Source organism: Corticium candelabrum, chromosome 15, assembly GCF_963422355.1.
Source record: "Corticium candelabrum chromosome 15, ooCorCand1.1, whole genome shotgun sequence".
NCBI classification, from domain to species: domain Eukaryota; kingdom Metazoa; phylum Porifera; class Homoscleromorpha; order Homosclerophorida; family Plakinidae; genus Corticium; species Corticium candelabrum.
This window is the reverse complement of record NC_085099.1, coordinates 7584934-7607700: the sequence shown is the minus strand read 5'-3', so window position 1 is coordinate 7607700 and position 22767 is coordinate 7584934. Positions and strand designations below refer to the sequence as shown.

Below are 22767 nucleotides of genomic sequence, written 5' to 3'. Positions count from 1 at the left end.
CGCATACACATTTCTCACTTTGAAAGGGTGCACTTTTGAAACACTCAGTCACTGCGATGAATAAGACGCTAATTCGCACTGAAGGCAAGCTGACTGAAGTCTCTCTATAGCCCTAATTAGAAGGATTAAGATATTACAGTAAGAGGTTGCATTATAACTAGGCCTTTTAGATATTATTGAAAATGTTTTGTCTACAATCCCAATTCTGCTAAACTGACGTTGCTACACTGCAGTTTTGATAAAATTTGACCTTTTGCACTTTGAGCCAAATCGGAGTTCCTTAAGCTATGCACGTGACTAGGAAAGCGCACGTCTCATTCCTGTACGTAGCATCTGCTCTAGTCACGTTTCCCTCTAAGTAAGCAAGTGCAGTTTACAGTGAGCACACTAATTTTGCGTTATTTAAGTCTTACACTGTTGCCGTGCCTGTCAATCAACACCTAAATAGCCAGCTTTATAGTTTTATTTATTGACCTTTTGCGCATGCACAACCTATAAACACACTAGAAAGGGCCTAGTGGCAACTGAAATGTATTTCTTGCCAGGGCACTTGAATATATGCCACTTGCCATAGCTACAACACAAAAGCTACCCTACTTGAGATTGGCTTAAGTGCGCATGTTCTACCGTGAGCATGCCCCTATAAAATTGCTGATACTGTCAAACTATATATAAGCAACCTTGTAAACAAAGCTCAGATCAGCAATCTTTCAGTGCCAGACTGCTTTTTTGTAGCCTCAACACTAGGGCTTCCTTCGCTTTTGGTGGTCCTTCCACGCGAGGATAGCAACGGGGCGGTATCATGTGATGTTGTCTCCATAAAGCAAAGGGAGGCCTAGTAACTCTTGATGTCATTAGACACCTTAACTAATTATGTCATTAGGAAAGCCCACCCTTTGTTGGTTTGTTTCATATTGCTAATAGTTTGCAAAAAGAGATCAGGTGTGTTTTCGTTTACAGCAGGGTATGCCGTCATACCAAAGCCCAATAAGGCTGCACAAAGGTATTGGAACGGAAAGGCGTAAAATGCAGTCAGTAAGTATGCATGCTGGCCTTTGCAATGCTGACTACTGTTTAGTTAGCGTAGAAAAACGAGCGCAAAGACTGTACGGCCATGTCGCGCGCAAACAACACAGCGCGCAGACTCTGTCCTCTCTTGTCGTTGACTAGAAGACGACGCAATAGCGACTAGGCTACCGTATATGCATGCTTTGTCATAAACTATCATCGTGCTCCAGGAATCGAGTAACAGAGATACCTTCATTCACTGCGATGTAGGGAGAATACTGGAACTGTTTGCAACCTACAAACGTGACTAAATGGTATCCTTCGGTCGGTACACGTCTGGCACACCAGCTGTTGTAGAACACTAAATGACACCTGTAATGTGGGCGATCGTTACTGATCTCCGCATGTCTCAGAGGAAATAATCAGGAAGTAACTCAGTATCATTTACCAATCATCATTTCAAAATAGATCAGGTGACTAACTAGTTTGTCACGTAACATAAAGAGTTAATAGGCCTCCCTTTGCTTTACAGAGACAACGTCACGTGATACAGCCCCGTTGCTATTCTCGTGTGGAAAGACCACCGAAAGCAAGGGAAGGCCTAGTGCCGAGGCTAGCTTTTTTGCACGTGAGGCAGCGGAGAGGACGTGTGAAAGAATGGAGAAGGAACAAAGCTTTTTCACCCTCTCACGTGTCCTCGCTGCCACCTCACGTGCAACTAAAATGGTCTGGCACCAAGGCTAAAGATACCAAGTCAACCATGCTTATATTAATAAAATGTCCAGCTAGCCACATAGTATATTATTATGAAATGCAATGCACATCATAAAGCAACCACTTTCAAATGGCGAGAGAAAGACTAGGTTAGGCACAATGAATGGATTCAGACAATCCTAACCCTAACCCTAACCCTAACTCTAACCCTAACCTAACCCAAGACTGTCCTTGCTGTCCACCTGTCGCGTCAATATACCTAACTCTAACCCTAACCTAACCCAAGACTGTCCTTGCTGTCCACCTGTCGCGTCAATATATCTCACCTCACAATCCGTGAGTTGTCCACATAAACCACGGATCCATGCTTGAGCAGCAAAAGCCTCTCAGTCAACCATGGCTAGGGACTCCACTGGAAGTATCCTCACTCTTGGACTGTCGTGTTGATATATATGTATACACACACACACACACACACACACACGCATGCACGCACGCACGCACGCACGCACGCACGCACGCACGCACGCACGCACGCACGCACGCACGCACGCACGCACGCACGCACGCACGCACGCACGCACGCACGCACGCACGCACGCACGCACGCACGCACGCACGCACGCACGCACGCACGCACGCACGCACGCACGCACGCACGCACGCACGCACGCACGCACGCACGCACGCACGCACGCACGCACGCACGCACGCACGCACGCACGCACGCACGCACGCACGCACGCACGCACGCACGCACGCACGCACGCACGCACGCACGCACGCACGCACGCACGCACGCACGCACGCACGCACGCACGCACGCACGCACGCACGCACGCACGCACGCACGCACGCACGCACGCACGCACGCACGCACGCACGCACGCACGCACGCACGCACGCACGCACGCACGCACGCACGCACGCACGCACGCACGCACGCACGCACGCACGCACGCACGCACGCACGCACGCACGCACGCACGCACGCACGCACGCACGCACGCACGCACGCACGCACGCACGCACGCACGCACGCACGCACGCACGCACGCACGCACGCACGCACGCACGCACGCACGCACGCACGCACGCACGCACGCACGCACGCACGCACGCACGCACGCACGCACGCACGCACGCACGCACGCACGCACGCACGCACGCACGCACGCACGCACGCACGCACGCACGCACGCACGCACGCACGCACGCACGCACGCACGCACGCACGCACGCACGCACGCACGCACGCACGCACGCACGCACGCACGCACGCACGCACGCACGCACGCACGCACGCACGCACGCACGCACGCACGCACGCACGCACGCACGCACGCACGCACGCACGCACGCACGCACGCACGCACGCACGCACGCACGCACGCACGCACGCACGCACGCACGCACGCACGCACGCACGCACGCACGCACGCACGCACGCACGCACGCACGCACGCACGCACGCACGCACGCACGCACGCACGCACGCACGCACGCACGCACGCACGCACGCACGCACGCACGCACGCACGCACGCACGCACGCACGCACGCACGCACGCACGCACGCACGCACGCACACACCACACACACACACACACACACACACACACACACACACACACACACACACACACACACACACACACACACACACACACACACACACACACACACACACACACACACACACACACACACACACACACACACACACACACACACACACACACACACACACACACACACACACACACACACACACACACACACACACACACACACACACACACACACACACACACACACACACACACACACACACACACACACACACACACACACACACACACACACACACACACACACACACACACACACACACACACACACACACACACACACACACACACACACACACACACACCACACACACACACACACACACACCACACACACACACACACACACACACACACACACACACACACACACACACACACACACACACACACACACACACACACACACACCACACACACACACACACACACACACACACACACACACACACCACACACACACACACACACACACCACACACCACACACACACACACACACACACACACACACACACACACACACACACACACACACACACACACACACACACACACACACACACACACACACACACACACACACACACACACACACACACACACACACACACACACACACACACACACACACACACACACACACACACACACACACACACACACACACACACCACACACACACACACACACACACACACACACACACACACACACACACACACACACACACACACACACACACACACACACACACACACACCCACACACACACACACACACACACACACACACACACACACACACACCACACACACACACACACACACACACACACACACACACACACACACACACACACACACACACACACACACACCACACACACACACACACACACACACACACACACACACACACACACACACACACACACACACACACACACACACCACACACACACACACACACACCACACACACACACACACACACACACACACACACACACCACACCACACACACACACACACACACACACACACACACACACACACACACACACACACACACACACACACACACACACACACACACACACACACACACACACACACACACACACACACACACACACAACACACACACACACACACACACACACACACACACACACACACACACACACACACACACACACACACACACACACACACACACACACACACACACACACACAACACACACACACACACACACACACACACACACACACACACACACACACACACACACACACACACACACACACACACACACACACACACACACACACACACACACACACACACACACACACACACACACACACACACACACACACACACACACACACACACACACACACACACACACACACACACACACACACACACACACACACACACACACACACACACACACACACACACACACACACACACACACACACACACACACACACACACACACACACACACACACACACACACACACACACACACACACACACACACACACACACACACACACACACACACACACACACACACACACACACACACACACACACACACACACACACACACACACACACACACACACACACACACACACACACACACACACACACACACACACACACACACACACACACACACACACACACACACACACACACACACACACACACACACACACACACACACACACACACACACACACACACACACACACACACACACACACACACACACACACACACACACACACACACACACACACACACACACACACACACACACACACACACACACACACACACACACACACACACACACACACACACACACACACACACACACACACACACACACACACACACACACACACACACACACACACACACACACACACACACACACACACACACACACACACACACACACACACACACACACACACACACACACACACACACACACACACACACACACACACACACACACACACACACACACACACACACACACACACACACACACACACACACACACACACACACACACACACACACACACACACACACACACACACACACACACACACACACACACACACACACACACACACACACACACACACACACACACACACACACACACACACACACACACACACACACACACACACACACACACACACACACACACACACACACACACACACACACACACACACACACACACACACACACACACACACACACACACACACACACACACACACACACACACACACACACACACACACACACACACACACACACACACACACACACACACACACACACACACACACACACACACACACACACACATATATATATATATCGCCTCACTTCATGTTCAACTGCGATGTGGGCCTGCGCATGTGTAATAATTGTGCATTCAATGGATTATGCAATTGCAGAATGATTCATGAATTGTCTGCACAAAGCATGGATCCATGCTTTGAGCAGGGGAAATCCATAGATAACCCAGACCCATGCTTTGCATCCAACAATAATTGTTCAATGGCCAGCACCATGTTCATGAAATACAAGAAATGAAAAGCAGTCTGCAGTACACATTCAGGACAAGTGCATATAGCAGCCTCCCCAATCTGGCCCGTAAAAACCTAAGCTATATGAATATTCTAATAGCTAGAAATACAACTCCATCCTTATGGTTTGTTGTCTCTCTTTCAAAGGACAGCAAAGTTCATGCAACAATGACAGCAATGACTACAAGTACAATATATTAGAAATTCTACCAATATATAATTGTGTTACTGTATGTTTCATTGTTCCATCAGAATACTGTCAGGAGTACTTGTTGTGTTTCATGGAAGTGTTTCATGGATGTATATATAAGTTGGGTTTCCTAAGTATAGAGTCAGTCTTGTTGTGTTACCGATCGAAGCAAGTCATCACAGTGGTGACTGGAGTTAGTTTGTTTTCTCTGTTGTGTGGATATGGCTGAAAGACCGACACACTAAAAAGTCGTGAGGTGTGTCCCACACGTACATTCGGTGAAAGCTTGTCTCCGACGCATTAGTTGGCATTCAAGAGTCACTTCTTAATGGTACAACGAATCAATCAAGCAAATAACATCCAACAGTGGAAAGATGCAGAGTACTGTGTCATGATGTTTCGTTTGCAGTTGTCGGAAGAGATTGAAATGTGATTAAACCAAGAAGAAACTGCCAGAGAAGCGTGGGTAAGCAATATTAAAGAAATAATTATATGTTTGGAAACAAGGTTTGAGACCGCAGATGGGAGAGAACAGGATATCCGGGGGTTTGAAGAAGCCCGGCAGCAACCACATGAAGCTCTCGCCACTTATTTGTTTCGGTTGAGACAGATGGCAGACTATGCATTTGCAAATGAAGTGCTGGGAAACGAAGCGGTCTCGAGCGTTGTGGCGCTTCATTGCGGGAATGACTAATGACTTTGTCAGACAGGAAGTTTTGCATCATAAATGGTTGACAGCTAAAGGAAAGCTGAAAGAATATGATGAAATCGTCAATGTGGCAAAAAAGCCAGATCAATTCAAATGGGAATGAGAGCAGTCGTACCAATGACATTAACAGGTGAAAATGATCGTGTGGCTTTTGCCTGTCAAGGGATGGAACAATCTTGCGCATGTCAAAGGATCTATAAACGCCGGCAAGTGGTGTCTAGCGGGCAGCTAGCACAAAAGAGAACTACAACAAGAAAACCAACAATAAAATGTTGGTATTGCCACAAAATACATTCAGGCGGTTATAGAAATTGTTGGCAGAGAGCTAAAGAGAATCCTCAATAGGAACTCCAGCAACGTCAAACAAGCGATAACGATGGACCAACAATGACAACAGCAGTACTACAAGTTTCTGGTGATACCTCGGATTGATATAGACAGTTTGGTGGGAAGAGACTACTAAGAGCCCATTCATTTCTGTCACTGGAGTACTGCATCATCAGAATTTAGCTGCAATGCTAGACACGAGAGCAGAATTCAGCCTACTATCTGCAAATCGATTATCAGAAGACAGTTTGAACTGCCTGAAAGGATCACCAGTCATGACGTGCAAGGGTGTTGGAGAAGAGTCGGTTCAGATAAATGGACAAATATGCAGAGAAGTGCAGTTGACTGGAACGCATTTGGAAGTTTTCCAGCTACCATTATTGGTGATAAAAGAATTACTTATTCTGGGCATTGACTTCTGGCTAGGCTTAGAAAGGTGAAATTTGATTTTCAAGATATGAAGTTGCTGGTTTCTCTCGAAGTGGAGAAACAGATAAAGAAGACTATAATGATGTTGGACAGAAATTGGAAACTATACATGCACAAGCACAGGAATTCATGTCAGCTCCAGCTGGAAGTGAGATGTCTATTTCGTGTACAGCACAAGGAATGAGGCAAGGACAGGAATATTTAGTAGAACCATTGAGAAACCACGAGTCAATGATCAAACCAGCACATTCAATCTAGTTGCTCAGTCAGACAAAATGCTGTGGATTCATGTAGCAAATGTTAATAGCCAGTCAAAAATCCTTCAAAAGGGAGAATTTAAATATGAAACTGTCATGTGGAGACCAGGACAGCCATTGCCTGAGGTAGAGGTAGGGCTTGAACACAAGCTGGAGTTGAAGCAGGGCCAAAGCCTAAGATGAGTACGCCACATCGGTTATCACAAGCAGAAATGGTGGAGGTTCAGAAGGAGATAGAAGATCTACTGCTGCAAGGCCTTATAGAGACTTCTAGTAGCCTCTGTTCAGCCCCAATTGTGTGTGCTAGGAGGAAGAATGGTCAGTTGCAACTAGCGATGGATTACAGAGCTGTAAATCCGCAGACAATTTTGATTCAGCTCAACCAATACCATTGATCGAAGATTTGTTGGATAAATTGGGCAATGCACATTTCTTCTCTACCCTAGATTTGAAATCAGGATATCATCAGATGCCTATTAGAGACAAAGATAATTAACTGACAGCATTTGTGGTTCCATGGGGACAGTACAGTGTGTATTTTGGGTGATAGCCAATACAAGGAAGCATCATGTTATCTGTATGATATCTTAATATGGGGTCGAGACTGGGAGAAGTACATAAATCGTTTGCGAGTTGTTCAAACTAGATTAATTAAGACAGCAGGAGTGGTACTGTCTCCAAGCAAGCGTATTTTGGAGCTAGACAAATTGAATACTTGGGTTATGTAATAGAAGCAGGACAGGTAAACATTAAAGAGAACAGGTAAAACAAATTCGAAAGCTGAAACAACCAACAACAGTAATGGAGTTGACAAAAGCTCTTGGAGCATTTGCTTATGTGCAGAGATGGATTCCGGGAATGGAAGAAATAGCAAAACCTTTGTCTAGAGCTTTAGAGAAGAATGGATGACAAAAGCTGATATGGACAGAAGAAATGAATGAAGCATTCACAGTATTGAAAGACAGAGCAGCAAACTCTATAGCTTTGAATATTCCACACTTTTCAAAGAAGTTTGTTTTGGTCACAGATGCTAGTAATGAAGCCATTGGAGCAATGTTGGCAAACAGAGAAGGTAATCAACTGACGGATCAACTAAAATCAATAGCTTTCTTTCATAATACACTTGCTTCAGCAGAGAGACGGATAAAGAACTCTTGGCAGTTGTTTTGGCAATTAAGAAGTTTAGAGTGTATCTGAACAAGCCATTTGATTTTATTACAGATCATGAGGCATTACTGTGGTTACAGACACTGGACATGGCAGACGAACAAGGACAACGTGGACGATGGTTAATTATTACAATAATATGATTTCAAGGTCACAAGGCAAGTTGAAGCCAAGAAATGACTATGGCCAATTATTTAGCCCGAGTGGGAGTCGATGGTCGTTTAGTTGCAGTTGTACAACAAGGGTCTGGTGTCAGTATGAAAAAGGAGATACAGAGTTGTTTGAGTTAGATACTATCCGACAAGAGCAGTCTCATGAGCCTAAAATAGATCAAGTTATCAAAGCAATCCAGAAGAATAGCACAATGAATAACGAATGGCACAATAGTGATCTGGGGAGAGCTTATTCTAAGGGACGATTACAGTTGACTGCCAATGGAATATTGAAATTTGTGAATTACCGTGGTAAAGCAACATGAAATCACCCACTGGGTGTTAAACAGTGTTTGTTGGTGGTACTAAAAAACCTTTGAGAAGACGCTTATGGTTCCTAGTGCATGATTCACCCTTGTCAGGTCATATGGAACAAGCGAGAGAACATGGAAAAGAGCTCATAAAGCAGCTTGGTGGCCTGGTATGAAGAAGAATGTGATGACACATGTACAAGGATGTCATAAGTGTCAGTTGCATAAGCGAACAAAATTTCCTGGTAGAGCTCCATCACGGAATACTAACATTCCAAGACACCTTTTGGACTAAGTTCAAATAGACTTCTGCAGCCCTTTTCACAAGTCAATTTCAGATGGAATGGAGAACATATTGGCTATCTAAGACGTATTCAGTAGATATTGTATTTTCATACCAACAAGAGACTGTAAAGCAGAGACTACTGCACAAGTATTTCGAGAGAGGTAGGTGTGCCAGTTTGGAATTCCTCTCATCATACAGTCAGATAGAGGTACAGTCGCGTGTCACTTATTCGACCCCTTTGGGACCAGACCCCTGTTGGATAAGTGAAAATGTTGGATAAATGAAGCTGTTACGTACTCAACTATTGTTCATATTATACGGCATGTCGTCTTGATCTAGAGATAAAACTTATACTTTTCATGATTGAGTGTGAATTTATATAACATGCAGGATGCGTAATCTGTCATATCGTATGTCTGTCATATATCTGTCATATCATCACCCACGTAGCAAGCTTGACTTGTCGAATATCCAATGTGTCAGTTAAGTAAACCTTGGATAAGTGACACGCGACTGTACTCATTTCACAGCAGTGGTTCCAAGAGACTTGTATGACTTTAGGGATTAAATACAAATTGAGTTCAGCAAACCACCCACAATCTCAAGGCCAGGTTGCGTGACAGAATCAGCTGCTGGATACTATTCGTTGTGTGATAGATAAAGAGCCGTATTCCTGGCCTACAGCAGTAGAGGTTGTGCAGCTCGCACATAATATCGCAGTGAATGCTACCACTGGATATACTTCTCATGAGCTATTGTTTGGCCAGGCATCACGACGTCAAGAGACAGTGTTAGCTAGACAGCTATAACCTTCAGGAAGATTGTCAGACAAGGATTGGAAAAATAACAAGACACACAAGGAAATGGTTAAAAGGTGAGTGATAAATACGATTCAGAAAATGGACAGAATATTTAGAAGTGTAAAAAGGCGAATTGCTCAGTGTCAAGAAAAACGAGCCTGTCCAATGAGACAAAGACATTACATGAGACATCTCACACCAGACCCATAAGCTAACAGATATGAAAAGGTCGAATATCAGTGCATGGATGATGATGATGATTTTCAATTGGACGGTGTACCTAACTTTGTAAGGGGAGGAGTGTCGTGAGTTGTTGTGTTTCCTGGACAGTGTTGCGCATGCATGTAGGATGTATACATAAGTTGGGTTTCCTCAATATAGAGTCAGTCTAGTATTGTGTTACTGAAGCAAGTCATCACAATCAGCATAAGTTGAAACAAAAACAGTTCAAGTCTATACGGCTCAAACCTAACCAGATGTTAGATTTACCAATTTAAACTTCTTTCATTGTGTTAAGACATCTAGATGTCCTACTGGAGTACATTAGTGTAAAAAACAATTTGACAGCCATTTCAAGAATGCATGAACATAACACAGCCCCTAAGCTCTTCTCATTAACTACTTCATTTTGATACTGCAATAGCTGCGTCCATAAAATGAAACCTACTGTATGTGCTTCTGAAACACATTAAATGATTTGCACAAAAATAACAATACTTGCTGTCCTGCTAATAAAAAGTAGATATTTGCCAACAATTACATTGTCGTTACAAAAAGATGCCTGCTGCATTCTGTTCAACAGAGCTAGCAAAGAAAATTCGTAAAGAAAGCCCACCAACTAGTCATCGTAATATTGTTCATTAAGTTACTTACAACTGCTCTAAATGAAAAAATTACACAAGACATCTAGACCAGTCAAACCTGAGTAAATTCTGGTTGCCGATCAGACCTTAAATCCTCATCTCTGTAGCAATGTGCAAACTGAAAGTATCTAGTTTAAGCAAACAAAAACTATAATTAACTACTACAAATCAAGTGAAAACTGTAGTAGTACCGATCTACACCTCCAACCATTAACAGCTGCTTAAACTGACAGAAAACAAGTCTCATTAAGTAACACCACAACACTAGATCAAGTGTACCTTGCCTGCTGTGGACTCTGTGGTAAAGCATAATACTTTCCTGGCAGCCTAGTCTGCACAATAAATTCCCTAGATCCCTGCAACATAATTCAAATAGGTATTATTATGATTATTATATTGCATCTTGATAATAATGTGCTACTAGTACATAACAAATGTATGATGAATGAAACTACTGAAGAATATGTTTCATGTAATGCTCGGCCCTATAAAAATTAATCTAATTGTACACAAAACTATTTCAATTACACATTTACATCTATTGCTGGCATTGTTTGTATAGTTTGGAGCGTGCTCACACTGCCACTAAGAGCAATTGTGATTAGCATAGGTTTAGGGCAAAGGTGTTCACACCGGTAACTGTGATTTATGAGTCACGTTCAGCACACGATAGTGTACATATTTAATTAAACATCATGGCAAGCGCAACATTAAATACTATCCATATCCAGAACCTATGTACTAAAGATGGAGTCTCTGGTGGATGCAGAGACATCTCAAATGGTGGATACCGGAAGCCGATTTAGCAACAATGGGGATGACGATCCTGCCTCTGGAGGTAGCAAACACAAAGCACGTGCACCAGATTGAAGTAAACAGGAGATGACAACAGTCCTCAATTGACGCCGCTTTCCACAAGTGTCACATGCTTCAACTAATGCCAATAATGGAGATGTACAGCTACTACCCACAAGCTTTAGAATGGCATTAGACTAATCATGATTAGGAATAATGTAAACAACCGAATTTTAGTGTACTAACAGAGAAGTACCATGATTAGACCTGATGTGAACAAGCTCATGCACAACCAGTTTCTGTTTATGTATATATGAAATCATGTGACGCACAGCAAAATTGTGACTATGGGCATACCATGACCAACATGAACCTGAAGTAGTCCACTATATCAATTTCAACTTGAAACAGTCCAATGACAACCTGCAAATACTTTATCAGTGCTGTTCTCCTCTAATTCACTACAGAAAAATTTAGAATCTAACTAGCTTGCCTTGCCTGCCGATAAACAACACATTCCATAGAAGTCACACTACTATGAGGCCATATCTTCATTACCTATCACCTCCCTCCCCAAAAATATACACGTAAAATTGCTAACAACAATTACTTGTAGATAACACCCATAATATATGTATTCAATGTTTACTGATGTGTTCAAGCTGTCATACATGCGGTATGGGAGCATCGAATGCCTTGTTTCTAATGCAGATATGTCTATATCTTCCTTCTGCTTTGTCAGACCGCCTCATTTGAGCCTATGGCCATTAATAACAGACTGTTGTCTACAAACCATGTACATGTACTGAATTCATACTTGCTACCATCCCACCCAATTTCTTCCAGTCAGCCAGCCCGTCACTAACACCATCAGCATGGTTCTGCCAATCATAAACAAACATGAACTTTGATCTGATATAAGACGTAATAGATTTTGTGTATGTCAGATTTCATCAGTGCAAAAACGGAAAACTATAAAAATGTTCTATGTGATTCATAGGCCAATGGTCCATATATCTGTTCCTCATGTGAGTAATAAAACCAATGACTCAAACAGAAAGTGCAATTAATAGAAGAGACAGCATCAAAAGCACATCCATTTGCACTATTAAAAGTGCACGCTGAATGAAACCAGTGAGACCTTCGACAAACTACTAGTACACAACAAAATACTATAGGACTAACACAAAAACATGCACCAGCCTCTCACCCCCTCCCCAAGCATACTTTGTACGTTCACAAACAAAATGTCAAAACTTTTGAATGGCCCCTATAAACCTATAATATTTTTGGCACAAAAATACATAAACCAGAATACCTCCTAAAGTTGTCTCATGGTAAACACTTCATTAATTGATTACAGTATCTCATCACCTGAGGAGTAGGCCTAAATAGCGTTGGAGTCTCAACTTCAATAAACCCTGCAGCAAAATACCAGCAAACACTCCTATGCAATTCAATGACTACTTGGTAAACCAACATTACCAAATCTCTGTGTCAGAAAGTTACGAATAGCCATGGTAGCATGAGATCTGAATCTAAGATTGGCCTGTAGTTTGTCCCGTCTTAAGTCTAAGTGGCGATGCTCTAGCCTCAACATTTCTGTAGCCTGCAACAATAAAATTACAAGTATGAAAAATATTTAAGCTCATACACACTTGGGGAGATCCACGAGAAATCTCAAAAGGAAGTTTCGCTGCTTTGTTAATAAAGAAGTATGAATGAATGTTGACCTCAACATCTCCAGTCTCCATGTCCTAAAGACAACAACATAAGCAATTAACAGTAAAAACAAACACAAGCTCAAATAACAACTAACCTCATTCCTCATCTTCTCTGGTCTCGTCTGTACTTCCCCGTCAATGCAAATAACAGATTCCAAAGGCAAGTCAGCAAGCCGCCTAACAGTCTCCTACAAATGTCATACAATTTAGCATGTGGAGATGCATGTTTTCAGTCTTTACATGTAATAATGTAAGGTAATAAAATCAAACGGCATCTGTAACGTTACATAAATACGTCCAAACTCCAAACTTTGACAAATTAATAATGCCCTGCAATATGTAAACTCACTCCCTGTTATAAAAATACCCATTAGCCCAAATATAACATACAGACAAACATTGAAACTGCTAATCATAGCTGTAGTACAATTTACGAATACACTCAGATATGCATTAGCCCGTCAAGAACATAAGTACTAGACACAAAACTAGAGAAATAAATTGATGTGCATACAACAAACACAAGTTGGAAAAACACACACTTCCAGTCCAAAGCCCAATTTCCAAAAGCCATGATATTTCACCATGTTTCTGGCTATGTCCTATCCATTGAAATTGGCTTCAATAAAGATTTACCAAACTACCTATCAATACAAACAGGTACTCTTTGTGATAGTTCTATTCAGTGCTTGAAAATACAAGCAGCAAATCTAAGTAATGTCCTCCGTAACCACCATTGAGCACAGCGATTCACTGTAAAACATTTCCAAGACACAGCAGCCCCATGGTACAATCTTCAAAACCACAAATGCACACATGCACGCAAGCATGCACACTCTCACACGTTATACGTGCATCTCTAAAAAGGCTGATCTGTCTGTCTATCTGTCTGTCTATCTGTCTGTCTATCTGTCTGTCTGTAATGTCAATCATGCCAAAATTGCCAGGCCAATCACCACAAAACCATGCATAATGACTGCATTCTGCACCACAATGCAAATCCACATTTCGGTTGTAAGTCTACACCTAGCAGGGATGAAACCTGTTTTTCTAATGGTGCACAAAGTATGGCACCTTACCTAATGGTGCCACTTACTTAGTCTCACGTAGCCAGACCATCCCCGCCTACATCCTTCCAGCGAGAGATAGTCTGGGGATATGCCTAATCCATTCTTGTTCTGCGCTCCCCAAGAATCGTGGGGATAAAGACCTCTTTATAGATAGCAGGAGGTCTACGTAGGTGTTGCTTAATCGCATTCCGCTCGTCTTGCATGTACTAATTACTGGTTAGTTACAATTGTAATTAATTAACAAAGATGTATGCCTGTGAACTGACGTCCTAATAGTAATCAAAGAGAAGACATTCGTTCGTCAATCTTGTGGACTTTGAATAGCATGTTGAACACAGTAGCGCAATAACGAGACAGAATAAAGCGTGAATTCCCACAGCCACGGTAATCATGCTGCTTGATCGAGAGGCGTTTTAGTCCCTCAACACGTCAAACAAATACATGTAAGAACACAAGGCGCTATAGCGGCACTCTGCATTCAAACAACGCACTAAAACAAGCAGCAACTGAATAAGACTAAACGGATGGCGAAAGAGAGTCATGACTAAACAAAAGCACGTCCCATGCTTACATCAGACGCACAAGATCACGACAATAGATTTAAAAATCAGACGTCGATCAGTGAAAAAGAACAGCCTCACGGACAATTTGGCCACAAAACGTACGTCCCTCATGTAACAAGACAGTAGTTCAAGGTCTACAGGTCGAAGAAAGAATATCTAATTAGTGTATGTTCACAGGCATGACCGTAAATCAACACAAGCAAAATGAGCGGAATGCGATTGCGTGACACCTACTTAGACCTCCTGCTATCTATAAAGAGGTCTTTATCCCCACAATTCGTGGGGAGTGCAGAACAAGAAGTGTATAGGCATATCCCCAGACTATCTCTCGCCGGAAGGATGTAGGCGGGGATGGTATGGCTACACGAGACTACCACTTACTAATATTGATTATGTCAACAAATTAGTGCAACATCATAAGAACAACATAAAGCAAGTCGTTTACTGCACCTTGCAAAATATTTACTAGAGCATACCACACAGAGTGGAATTTACCGTTTTCAACTCAGTCAGACATCATGGCTTTAGCTTTGCCCACAAGCCACAGTTGTCTAACCCCACGAAACGTGCCTCATTGCATTGACTGCTACAAATCACACCACACGTGGACTTACAAAAAATTATTATATTGGACTATTTTGCTTGTGTTTTATAAGATTTTGCAAGCTCACAACTTGTTCATATTGCTTGATATACTAGCCTACAAAGGCACACTCATACTTTCAAAAGAATGCAGGGTTTCCCCCAGGATCTTTTAGCAGGGCGGGCCGACGGTTTGGATTTTGAGGGTGTGGTCCTAAAGTATTTACCAACATGAGAAAATTTCTGGATCTCAGGACTCTCTACATGAGTATAAGCATTCTATCTATTTGTACGTGTATACATACAGAAGACACATGAAGAGGTGGCTAGGTAAATGGTGTACGTGTGTACCGCTTTGTGTACAACTTTCTGGCAATGTGATCCGTGAAGTTCCGCCTTCAGACCTGCTTTGTTTTGACATCAACAGGAAAACACTCATTTAATTGCATTCTTTAAGCGTCATGGTGAAATTGACCTAAACTAGTTGTCATTGTTTGTTGTCCTCCCACTTTGTGGTGAAGATCTCTTCACTGTCTCTGCTAGACGTATCGTTTAATCTAACTATTATTACCAACTGTTCTACTGATTGTTCAACTATATCGTCAGTAGCTCCGTCAGTAATATTAACCACATTACATTAATATTAATATTAATAGCAATATATTAATATTAATAATCCACCCTGTTCGATCTTAATTCTGGGGAAACCCTGGAATGGCATGTCCTGTCAATAAAGTATACCAAGCATGAAGCATAGAAACACTTGTAAGACCCTAAAGTAGCGATCAATTAAGTAAGACAGGTGATCAGTGTGTAAGGCAGTCTCAAATATTCACACCCTATCCTCACATTACCTAAAGCACAGAAATCATCATTTCCTGTCTTCTTTCTAGCCTGATTTAATTACTAGCATCTCACTGACATACTTGGCTTCTTCCTTCAATCTTCATTAAATCCAGCTGTATGTGTCTACACCCACATTTAAAGGTATCTCTTGTGCTGATCTATTTACTAACTGCAGAAAGAGAGGACAATATCACGTTTATGACCGCAAGACTATGCTGACCATTGCCCGAGCCGCTGACCATTGCCCGAGCCGCTGAACAATGTGGACTTACGAGGACATGCGCTCATCTGCAAAATTGCTGAATCACAACATCACAAACTCAATAGTTTAATGTGTGAGCAGTGCATATCAAAAAGAGTTACTAAAGTATTAAACCGACAGCCTGACGAAATGGTACACCTAGCAGTAAAGGTCACAGCAGATGACTTCTTTTTGGACCGCACACGGCATTGGACAAAAAAGCGAGACAGCAGCTGTGTCATCAACTGAAGCGTAGTGTTGGGGTGCGCATTAGGACTAACTCAAAAGAACAAACTGTCACTGCTGCAAGAACATCAATAGTCTGGTTCATCTTCTGTTGATGTCCTTGCTATTAAAATGTCTGTCAGAGTACTTTCAGAAAGAGTTCAAGTTGAATGACATAATAACGTTGCAAACTGGACATGTTGTACGTAGAGAGTTTAATTTTGGTTTTTGTTGTTGTAAAACCAACGTATTGTTCGGTTGGGTCTTGTGTTGTGGTGAATCATCAACATCACTAGTGGCAATTTCTAATACCAGTTGTCATCCAAGAAAAATTTAGTATACATTTTAATTTAGTACATCTAGGAGTTATACAAACAATACAAAAATAAAATGCATATAAAAATGTGTGTATTTACAGTAGTACAATGGCTGCTGACAGCAAATAAAATACGAGTATGCACCACTGCACTTACATAAAGTGCATGCATGCCTATGAAGCGTAGGCATAGGAACCGGAGGAAGGGGCACTAAAGCATGTGCGCCTCAACGTTTCCAGCTGTCAAGTGACCTGCTAATATATAAGAATGACAGACGTAGAAACTAGTCACACTGACATGACACACTGAACTAACACTATAATTAATGTTGGTTTCCTGTTTTTGCTGTGTAGAATGCACATATATGATTAATTAATAACACATTTAGCCTTGCTGTGCAGAGCAGGGAAAATGTGTGCCTTCAACCAAATCTAGGTTCCTACGCTATTGTGAGTTATGACAGCCACTACACAAGCAACTGTAAGCCATTCATAAACCCCTTAATTCCGTGGCGGCAGAGCAACTTGCAAGTTAGGGCGGGGTGGGGTATAAACAAACGTCAGAGTACATGAAGTTCCCCATGCCTCACCAAGAGTGTGTTGTCAACATTTTCTGTCGGGAAGAGCTTTCTGATGTTAAACTTTATTTATTAATATAGAAGCACTACAATGCTCAACCTTCGGCCAGCGTCTGTAATCACATATCTGGTCACGTGATAATGTTTTGCCTACTGAGGTTTTAGACCAACCCACTTGTCTCAGCTAAGATTTCCAAAGCATTCGTCTAGCTAAACAAAGGTGCAAACCCTGTAACTCGTCGTCCAGACTTGTGTACTTACAGGTCAGTCGCTTCATCCGACAAACCATTGCGCTGTCATGGACAATGCACGTTTCCCTTTGCAAATTCCCACAGAGCACCAAATTTCTGCAGCCACTCAGCCACGCACACCGAAATTCAAGCTGTCAGACTGCAGAACCACTATGCAGAAACACTGTGGATAAGGCAAAATATTACGAGTCAGGTGTACCGCATGGCGCCTGAATCCAGCACCTTTGCTCTCTAGATGCCTGGTTGTTGTTGGGAAAACATGCACGTGCAAATGTAGACTAGGCGTTGTTTCTATGTGCTAAACCCTTGTGTAAAGCAAAGGACTAAACACCATGTACAGGATGGACGCCCAATACCAAACAAAGATAGGTGGAGCCTTATGATGACATTCATCTATTGGTTGGTAATGACACCACTTTTCGTCTATTGGTCAGAATACCTTCATTTGCATCTTCACTAATCAAGTATAAATACGGTCGTACATACGATCGTCGGCCAGACAACTCCTATACCCTTAGCCTGGATATCTGGGCCTCTGGTAAATACTCTACAGAAAGCGCTTAGACACATCTGTATTTCTGGTGAACACTGACATACTGGAATACAAAAATTCAAAATTTTTCTTCCAAAATTCTTCACAGTTGTTGATCGTCAAGTTAGAGAGAACAATTGCCCAACTACCCCCAGCTGTGCCGCCACTGCCTTTCCATTCCTCTAATTTATCATCAACCCTTTAACCACATTAAGTCAACGTAATTAATGCATTCCATTCAAGCAATGACTACAATGTGTTCAAATCGAACTTTGTCTGTTGCAATAAGTTGTGTCGTCCCGTATGCATCCCTCAACGGAATGAAGAGCGGTCCCTGAGAGCCCATTTTTCTCAGTCCAGACACCCAACCGCAAAGCTTCACTCTCTCACCGTTGTCGTTCATTCTCAGGCCTCCACAAGTGTGCGTGCGCCATGTTAATCTATTTACTTCTTCTTGAGAGTAAACAACTTGAAACGAACAGTAAACAACAAGTTTGCAAATAATTCATTAATCTTAAAGCCCTAAATCTTACCGAAGTTTTTTATCAAGACCCGAAATGCGTTAGGAATTCTTGTCATTGCTGCAAATCGTTTAGTAGCACATACTAAAGTAACCACCATGACTCACAAGTTGATATCAATTTTTTCTTAGTGGTATAAATTAACGTGAGGAGGTTCACCTCATCTCTCACATTTATCATCCGGTGATGGCTAGTACTAGTACGTTGGACGATGTAAGGTCACTGCTCATAAACTCTGGTAACATCGCCAAACTGAACAGATTTGGTTCAACAAGCGTGCTCACTCCTGTAGACGAAGTGAGGGCATTTGTTGAGTGTTGCAAGCGGTGATAGCCCTAACTATTAGTTGTGTCTCGGGTCAGGTAATAAGTGGATTGAGCTCAGCATTTCAGTTGTGGTACTCGTCTGAAGTTTCGACATGTAACAAGGTAGTGCAAGCATGTCTTTGTGTCGCTTGCCCTTTTCGGTGGTTGAGTATTGTGGGAGTGGCTAATGAGTCATCAGTCGTGAGTCATATGCTTGCAGTGAGTCATCTGGTTTTGCAGGATCATGCTGACTGCAGACATCCATCCTTTGCTGATACAATTGAGGCTTCTGAGCGAGACGAATTGGTTGTAACGGGTAAGCTGCGCCTTTAACTACTAAAATAAAATTAATTAAAATTAACACACGGCGGTTGTAACGTTGTTTACTTTGCTCGCCAGTCAAACTATTTCCGTCAGATTTCGACCCCGAGAAATTGGAAGAAGCCGTCACAACAGGTGCTTTACTAAACTGTACCTGAGGGTCTCTCAAATGTGCAATGTCTGATTACTCTGCGTGTATTCTGTTTGCGGTCGATCTAAAAGCTCTTAAAGAACTCAATGTAGGTCACGTTGACAACATCATTCTCTCTTTTCCTTTTCACTCAAAGGCGGGGTCATCTCAGGAGTCAATGAAAGCACTGTGGAAGGTATAATCGGAACGACCCATGATGCATACATTTAAAGCAATATTATTGTCCTTTATTTATGCTCAACCTCACCATGTTGTGTTAGAGACTGGAAAACTTGCAAAAACGAAGCCTTGTCACTAACCTTGGTGTGTCTGATCTTGACAAACCAGAACTGGAAGTACTATACCAAGCAGCAGAGGTAGGAATGTATTTGTGTTTTATACTGTATAATTGTTTATTGTAGCAAGTCAAATAGCCTAGATTTAAGACACACTCACGCAAACTTGAAATTGTGCCGTTATTGACACATTTATCATTACCAGTTTGAGATAGCTTGCTGTTGAACGACAAAGCAATTTCTTGATCTTTTTCTTGTTGCAAGTGACTTGAAACTGGGTCTGGAACTTCGAAGCCAGTAGCTATCATGCACGATAGATGTGCGATCTGCGTTGTTGGCAGCATCTGGCACTTCTCCATAGCCACTTTCACACTCCAAGTTTTGGATGCCATCATGATAGAGCACGATAATGCTCTGGTTTCCACCCATTCCGAGTCACATGCAACAAGAAAACAGTTGAGAAAGCGTTTTGTCGTTCAACAGCAAGCTATAAATGTTAAATGTGTGGATAAAGAACCTAACACACTTGTCGTTAGCTTTCTCGAAATGTCAAGTATGAGGAATGTAACTGCCGTGGCAGACAAGAAAGCGATTCGCATTTCTCTTTGTACTAGGAATAGAGACTGTATGTCATATAACGTAGTGCACGCTAAGATGTTTGCTTTCTCTGCTTCATTATGATACAACTTGAAATTGTGGCACGTTTTCAAGTTGCGTGTGTGTGTGTGTGTCTGCACGTGTGCGGTGAATCATGAGTGGGCACCTTTAATATGTAGTCATAAGTATAATGTAGCCTGCCTACAAACTGGCTTCAGAATGACTAATAGTAGGTATGGTATGCTGTTGCTTAATTCAATAGGTGAAACCGTATCTCAATCAGATCAACATGGCATCATGCTGTGTTCTTCCAAAGGTACTGTACACACTGTTTTTGTTAGGTGTAATTTAACTTTAACATACTATTTATTATAACATGATTTAGGATCTCGTATCTTACGCCAAGGATAAGGACATCAAGCTTGTTATTACGGGTGATCCAAGAGGTAGTGTAGTATATAGTATTCACACTTCATATGTTACAGTGTTCTGAATTCATTCATGCTCTTGTGCAGCTTTGGTGACACAACAAACACTTGGTGAAATTCTATCAATTGAAAGTGTGGATTCAGGATGTTGGAATCCACTTTGGACTATTAGATACAGAAGTGTAACAAAGTACACAGGAGTCATCAGACACCATGGATACCTTGTGAAATGTGCCAGGGAATGCTGAGCAGGAATGTTGCCATGGTAGGGGTTTGCTGCTGTTGCACATCGTCTTGGCTGATTTGCATCTAGATGTACATTAACTGATTTTTCAACTAGTGATGAGCACAGAAATTGGATATACATAGGAACTGGGTGTTCATTTTATTATCACATCCACCCCTGTATACTAGCCATGAGAAGCCAGTAACAATACATCTTACGCGTGTCGCTTAGATTTAGCATTTCACAGATGACACAAAGCCTTAGATAAGCACCAGTAAGGTACCAGTAAAGAATAAATATAGAAGCACTAGAGTGCTAAACCCTTAACCGGTGTATGTAATCACATATGTCGTCACGTGATAATGTTTTGCTTACTGAGGTTTTAGCCCAACCCACTCGTCTCAGCTAAGGTTTCCAATGCTTTCGTCTTGCTAAACAAAGGTGCAACGCGTGTAACTTTATTAACTCGTCTCTAGACTTGCGTACTTACAGGTCAGTTGCTTCTTCCCACAAACAGACGCGCTGTCATGGACAATGTATGTTCCCCTTCGCAAATTCCCGTGGAGTGCTAACTGATCGTTTGGCCATGGTGTAAGGTAGGAAACTTGCTACACGGAAGAAAGAAGGCGAATGCCTTGGTGGTGTGTGGAAGTCCTCCCGGGTGAGGTATACAAGGCCTGTAGTGACCTAAAAAGTAGGTAAATCGTCAGGTCCTGACAACATTGAAGCTGAGCAT

At 43.4% G+C, this 22767-nt stretch overlaps 2 protein-coding genes across 3 annotated transcripts; one reads left to right on the top strand and one right to left on the bottom strand.

Moving 5' to 3' along the window:
* Positions 1-11239: 11239 nt before the first annotated feature.
* Positions 11240-19843, bottom strand: LOC134191294 (aspartate--tRNA ligase, mitochondrial-like). Of its 2 annotated transcripts, none has more exons than XM_062659895.1 (9): positions 19741-19843; positions 19479-19675; positions 14099-14191; positions 13938-14036; positions 13765-13888; positions 13654-13700; positions 11764-11840; positions 11676-11710; positions 11240-11612 (listed from the first exon to the last, which is right to left on the bottom strand). In XM_062659895.1, exons 1-8 carry the CDS (start codon positions 19826-19828, stop codon positions 11695-11697), a joined length of 741 nt encoding a protein of 246 aa, XP_062515879.1. In that variant the 5' UTR covers positions 19829-19843; the 3' UTR covers positions 11240-11612; positions 11676-11694. The 2 variants fall into 2 exon arrangements, with proteins under 2 accessions (XP_062515879.1, XP_062515878.1); XM_062659894.1 differs by having other exon boundaries at positions 11769-11840.
* An 11-nt stretch (positions 19844-19854) lies between these two features.
* LOC134191295 (glutamate--cysteine ligase regulatory subunit-like) lies at positions 19855-22261 on the top strand. Its single transcript, XM_062659896.1, has 9 exons — positions 19855-20025; positions 20091-20156; positions 20274-20349; positions 20433-20489; positions 20577-20680; positions 20766-20861; positions 21640-21693; positions 21763-21823; positions 21893-22261. Exons 1-9 carry the CDS (start codon positions 19915-19917, stop codon positions 22051-22053), a joined length of 786 nt encoding a protein of 261 aa, XP_062515880.1. The 5' UTR covers positions 19855-19914; the 3' UTR covers positions 22054-22261.
* Positions 22262-22767: the final 506 nt, after the last annotated feature.